The sequence below is a fragment of the Epinephelus moara genome, chromosome 24 (genome assembly GCF_006386435.1).
Source record: "Epinephelus moara isolate mb chromosome 24, YSFRI_EMoa_1.0, whole genome shotgun sequence".
Lineage (NCBI taxonomy): Eukaryota > Metazoa > Chordata > Actinopteri > Perciformes > Serranidae > Epinephelus > Epinephelus moara.
The window spans coordinates 44,450,346-44,457,068 of NC_065529.1; the positions used below are offsets into that span (position 1 = coordinate 44,450,346).

The 6,723-nt window shown below is 37.8% G+C and overlaps 1 protein-coding gene across 1 annotated transcript in view; it reads right to left on the reverse strand.

Moving 5' to 3' along the window:
• Nucleotides 1-6,522, reverse strand: part of LOC126385923 (butyrophilin-like protein 1) — a 22,946-nt gene extending 16,424 nt beyond the window's left edge. Inside the window, exons 1-2 of the mRNA XM_050037967.1 lie at nt 6,156-6,522; nt 1,554-1,589 (exon numbers count right to left, since the gene is read on the reverse strand). Coding sequence (XP_049893924.1) covers nt 1,554-1,589; nt 6,156-6,522 — 403 coding nt within the window. The remainder of the gene's footprint in view (nt 1-1,553; nt 1,590-6,155) is intronic.
• Between the last annotated feature and the right edge of the window lie 201 nt (nt 6,523-6,723).

Below are 6,723 nucleotides of genomic sequence, written 5' to 3' on the forward strand. Positions count from 1 at the left end.
GTGGCGAATCATACGCTAATGTTCAACATATATTCTGGTCATGTCCTGTACTGCAAATATTCTGGGAAAATGTACAGAAAGAAATCAGTCATATTTTAAGATGTGCTGTTCAATTAAACACAGACTATATGTTGTTAGGAAGGACCATAGACACACCTCATGAGGAAAATGATAACTACTTGCTTAGGGTGCTGCGTATAACCGCTCTTAAACAAATCACCAGACACTGGCTCCAGAAAACCCCGCCCACAATAGAAAAATGGAGAGACACCATTCGGCAGGTACACCAAATGGAATATATAACATATAAAATGAGGGGGAACCCCAAATTACATGAGTTAAGATGGGCCAAGTGGTCAACCTACTACAACTAACTTAATCATAATGTTATAGCTGTGATTACCTTTCTGTCTGTTTGGTTTTATTTTATTTTATTTATTTATTTATTTTTTTTTTGTTCTGGTATTTTCTCGTTTGGCCATTCGCTTGTGTGTCCCTTAGGGGCATGAAGTATAATTATATTCTATAGTCTTTGTGTATATTTAATTGTTTTGTTTTCCTTTGTTTATTTTCTTTCTTTCTTTCTTTCTTTCTTTCTTTCTTTCTTTCATTTCATTTATTTATTTACTTTTTTATTGCTGTTTTTGCTGTTATGCTATTTATGTTGTTGTTGGTATGTGATTTTTTTTTTTTTCCCTTTCATGTGTATGTTGCTTCATGTGTACGTTTAGGTTGTTGTTGATGGTGTTGTTTTGTTTTTGTTTTGTTTTTTTCTTCTCAAGTGTACATATGAATACACAGACACGTGGTGACTTTAAAAAATAAAGTATAAAAAAAAATAAACTTGCAAATGCCGCCTGGCCAACAATAGCAACAAAAACATCTTTGAGCTGAAGGTGATTTTAGCCGTTTAGATCAGCACCCTCAGACCTTAAAGACAGATCAGGAGAACCCAGTTGCTAGTTTTGTTGGATGATGTCACTTATGTCTACACCTACAATTTGTGTGTGCTACAACTCTTTCACCCAGAGGCTGTGTATTATTTTTATTATTCACAGATTTAGATACAATACCTTCACTTAAATACGTTGTCCTTTTAACAGTGTAGAGATCAGTAACATCATCAAATTCAAAACAATTTCTCCTCATCCGTTTTTAAAAAATAGTAAATCTTTAAGATATCCGATCAACAGAAATATTTTGTCTTAAAATCAAATCTTATAATCTCATGATTATAATATTACGAAATGCATTAATTTCTACTTTCCAGGAACTGAACTTCTAGTCTAGTCTAGGACCTGCTGCACACGTGTCATTCTGTAGTAATGATTCATAAATAGTGTTTACAGTGGTGATTAATTACCATGGTTTTTGGAAGGAGGTGAAACAAATGCTTTGAGGGTATCCGATCAAACAATACTGGGGACCTTGTGACTGTAGACAACCAAATCTGATCAACTGAAGGTAAAGGTACTGTATCAGAAGATTTGAATAATGATCAGGTCGACAGAGTCATAGCACTTGTTAGAGATGTAGATTGTGGACATCATCACCTGTGTTTTCTCCTGATCGGTCTTTCATGATGGTTTCTGAAAGACAAATGTAACATTGATTTGTGAGTGATATCGTGAACTCCAAAAAAAAAAAAGAAAAGAAACAACTTAAAGGGAAATTTGGGTTTATTTCAACCTGTCTCCTATCGTCCTAAATTTGTTTCAAGTCACTAGTGACATAGAAATAATAGTTAGCATGTTAGCCGACAACATGTTTACATGTCGTTTTCTATATGTTCTCTGACATTTATCCTAACGATATGAGGCGGTCTTTGTGGGAAAAAAAGCTTGTTTAGTGGACTAACTTTCCACCTGAAAGGATGCCCATTCAATTAAGTTTTAACAGGTCTGACGCTACGGCTGTATCTAGGCTAACGGCTAACATGCTAACTATTATTTCTATGTCACTAGTCACTTGAAACAAATTTAGGACGATAGGAGACAGGTTGAAATAAACCGAAATTTCCCTTTAATACGGATATAATTATCATCCTTCTTCTAAACTTGACCTTAATCTATAAGACCTTTTTTCATAGTCATTCAGTTTCCCCTGCCTTGTGGCAGTAATGCCTTCTAACAAAAAAAAGTTTTAAAAAGTAAAGAAAAAAGGAGAATGTCAATCACTCCTTTCCTTTTGATTCAAAAACAAATATTTTTCCTAGTAATATAATAGTTAGGTTGTTATACTAGTAGTTGCTAGGACAACTGTTTCTTAATTCACTAAGCATTATTGTTAGAGAGCACATATTTAAAAATATCAAACTTGATGCAAGTCATCTTTTGATAGTCTTCCATAAAGTTGCCACGAGGCCAAAACCAAAATATATGTAACATATTTTCAATTTCAGATTTACAGAAACAACAGTTTCCATCCACTTCCATATCCCAACCAAAAAGCATTTTTCTTGTAGGCAGTATTTTGCATAGTATTTTTAATTAAAAATATTGTGACTTGGAATCTTTAACAGCTTTATAAATTAGATCATACACCTGTTTCCATGGCAATGGGATATGAAATATCTCCTCCCAGTACAAGTGGAACTTTTCTGGCTTGTCGTTAAATCATATGCCCTCAAAAAAAAAAAATGTACACAAAAGTATTGATCTTTTTTCAAAGACAGTTTTTCATGGCAGGTTTACACACCTGGGGCCTCATGTACAAAGACTTGCGTGGATTTCCTACTGAAACATGGCGTACGCTTAAATCCAGAAAACGTTGTACGCACAAAAACATCCAGATGTATGAATCTGTGCGTACGCATGAATCCAAGCACATTTCCTTTGTACATCCCAATCATTCCCCTCTCTGCATGATCAGAAAACTAAAACAAAAGAATGAGTAAGACGGGAAAAAAGAAAAACTTCACAGAATGCAAATTGGAGACGCTACTCACTGAAATGAAGGCGCGCAAAAAAGTCACTTTTTGGCACGCTGTCCTCCGGCATCAATACTAAACGCAAGAGGAGTGAGGGGGAGAGTGTGTGTGAGGCTGCCAATGCTGTGTGGTCAGAAAAGCGTACACACGCAGAATTAAAAGAGAAGTGGTCCGACATTAAGGTGGACGTGAAGTGGAGGACGGCTGCCCACCGCCAAAGTGTGGCCAAAACATGCGGGGGGACAGGAGAGGAGGAGCTCACCCCGTTTGAACAGAGAGTCGCCGCAATTGTGGGTGACACTGCTGTCTCAGGGGTGGTGGGAGCACATGTGGGTGACTCAGATTACCCCCATGGTTAATAAAAAATTTGTGTAACTTTGAATGTGTCATACGGGTCATACAATAGCCTGCTCACAGCCCTATAGGATAGAGGATCATGCATAAATGTTGTATGTATGGTATTATTTGGTTTGAAATAAATCTTTTGAATTTAAATTTAAACATGCCAGTATATCAAAGGTGTGTTCATTGTTCATGTGTCTCTGATGTGCACATCACTCTGAGGACTAATTGTTTTCACATTTATTTATTATGACAGTTTCCCAGCTTCACCTCTAAGTGTTGCCAAAGGATCAACAGCTGTAGAAACGTGCGTACGCCAGCCATGAAGTTGGCGTGAGGCACCGCACATTTCCACGGTCATTTCATTCTTGATACATCTGAACTTTGCCGTGGAAAAGGACGTACGCCACGTTTTTGTGCGTACTTTGCCGTGGAAAAGGACGTACGCCACGTTTTTGTGCGTACGCACCCTTTGTACATGAGGCCCCAGCTTTTCCTTCCAGCATTTCTCACTTTCTTCCTCCAAGCCAAAGGCAATGCAGCTGCTAACTGATAATATTCAAATTCTGAACAGAATACTCCAAATATTTCACAAAATAATTCATATGAATAGATATGACCATTCACATCTGTTACATCATTAATAAAAATAATACCCTTCTGAACAAACTGTTCACAAAAAATAGGTAATCCATTGATTAATATATTGGAATTAAACCATAACATTTGCTGCAAAATGGCATCACTAGAGTCTGGTGGAAAATACTGGAAGTGTAACCAAGCTTGAACCATGTCTTCTTCTTGTCAAATATTCTTAGCAAGGCTGAAGTTTCAACATCTAAAATGGAGCGGGGAAAACACAAAGGCCATGCATGTAACAAGGGAGCTGCATGTTTAGACTATCGTCCTATACCTCAACAGATGTTAACTAATAAAGACGAAAAGGCAGAAAAAAAGCTTTCATTTTATAGTTATAGTTGATTAATGCAGTTCCAGTTTTCTCTTTAGTTAGAACATGGCACTCTTAAATACTTGATTCTGATTGGTCAATCAACAAAATCACCGCTGCTCTGCTGCTCCGTTGCTAGGGACGCCATAGCAACGGCCTTAGACTGAGGAGCATCAAAATCGGTTAAGGTTAGTCCACACAGGCCAAATAGAATCTGAGTGGCAAAATGCAGGATTTTCAGGACATTTAACATTTATCATTTTTGGCGAGGACAAAACGCTTGATGTTTGGCTAAAAATGACATGTCCCCATCAAAAAAAAAAAAAAAAAAAAAAAAAAAAAAAGACAGGAAGAGAAAATCGCAGGACCGTCAGGAGCAAACCGGCACAAACAACTAAAAGAAGTAAGTAGTAAGCCATGTTCTAAGCGGGATAATGTATAGTGAGCCGGTGACAGCTGACTGTGGACTTGTTAGTCCCACAGTTTATTACATTTAGCGTCACACTTGTGTTTGACCATGTGATTGGTAGTTTGCTGTTTCTGCCAAATGGCTGTCCATAAGTCACTCACTCTATGGCAGAAAACGGCACTTCAAAATAAAAGCTCTGTGCTGGAAATTCACTGTACTTAAAAATAAAGTGTGGTTTGTCACAAACTTGACATGCTTGAGGTCCATTCAGAAGGACCCACAACCCACTTCTGGACCACAACCACCACTTGGGAACCACTGGATTAATGTATGTAAACTTGCCACCATAGGAGCAGTGCTTACACTGCCTTCAAAACAAGCCACAACTTAACCATGCACTCCACACATGCAAGCTTGTCATAGGTGTGTGTGGTACTTGAACAAAGAGCACTACACCCACTGAAAGATAGTTACTTTACTTCTATGAGTACATCTCTGCTATACATGCATAATGTATAAGCGTGTTCTGTAAAGTTAATCATTAAAAAATGAAAATTAGTAAAAAACAATTAAATGCTCTAAAATATGTCATTTAATCATTAAAAACAAATTAACATGATGGGTAATAATAGATTATGACAGAACTTTTACATCCCTGTCCGTCTGCTAGCATTAGCCTTTAGGTTGATATTAGCCTCTAAATTCAAATAATCTGATGAAGTACACAGAATTAATTGCGCCACAGGCTTGTGTTATCTGACCATAGAATAAATACTTCAGAACCAGTGATGGGTGGCAAACAAGTTGTTTTCTCTATTACCATTGTTTTTTTTTTACATGCTGTGTATGTGTTGTCAGATTGGTAAAGATATTTTTAATAAGCATTGTGTTAAGCTCTCAGGGCCACTGTTAGACATGCAGCAATGTTTGATGAGTAACTGGGACTGTCAATTTTTGATACCAAAACATTGCAGATTAAAATTACAAGAAAGGTCTTTGTCTATGTCCACTGAAATGTTCCTAAAATTGTAACCAGCCACTGTCTTAACATCACTGTTGGTGCTCCCTGTTGACTGATCATATTTATCCCCTGTGATCTGTTTGTGGTGCAGGGATTTGCCTGGGGTGCATTCTACTGATGTTAGAAATATGCCATCGCCTCAGTGAGACATGAAATCAGACCTTAAAAGATTAGGCTGGTGTCACTCTATAGTTTTTACTGTCAATAAATACCATGACAAGATGAAAACCAACAATATGTTTGGGTAGGGAAGTCAGAGTGTTGAGACAGACTGTGACTCTCAGCTCCAAGACGAAGACACAAATCTTTTTTTTAAAAAAACAGCTCACAAATAAATAGTTTCATATTTCATAAAGTCTCTGTGATTTCCTGAAACAGCAGGTCACTGTGGGTTTTTTTAATCTAACAAACAGGAGGATATAATAAAATGAAAGTCAGGGGTTAAACCTAAAATGACAAATAGAGATTCACAAAGAATAAATCAAGAATTAATCGTTTTACTCACCAACAACAAGCTCAATGTGGAATGTCTGACGTGGTTGAAGACGTGGAAAATCACAGGTGTAGTCTCCACTGTCAGTCACCGTCGTATTTCTGATGATGATGGAGGCGTTACCGTGTTTCAGTTCTTCTTTAAAATGAAAGACTCGACCTTTGAACTCCTCACTCTGACCTGGACGCCCGTTGTTGTAATGGCTGCCTGCATCATACATGAACACCTCCTTCCGACGACCATCTTTGTGAGCAGCTTTCCTCCAGTCAAAGAGCTTTGCTGAAATGCTCTCCTTGGTGCTGAGGGAACAGGGTAACACAGCATCACTCCCTTCTTTGACGACCACTGTGACGTCACCTGACCCTGAAAGATGAAGCATATTTTAATCATTATGTTTAAACACAGAAAGTCAGGTCAGGTTACATCCTCTGTCTGCAGCTATTTGTTGACCCCTGTTTGACAAAAGCTCTTGTTTGCCCCCCAGTGGTGAACTGCTCCAGGAGGTGCAGACAGTCTGTTGCATCATCTGTCTTTTCTTCAGTACTGTGCTCAAAGACTCTCATACAGGCAGGAAACTGCA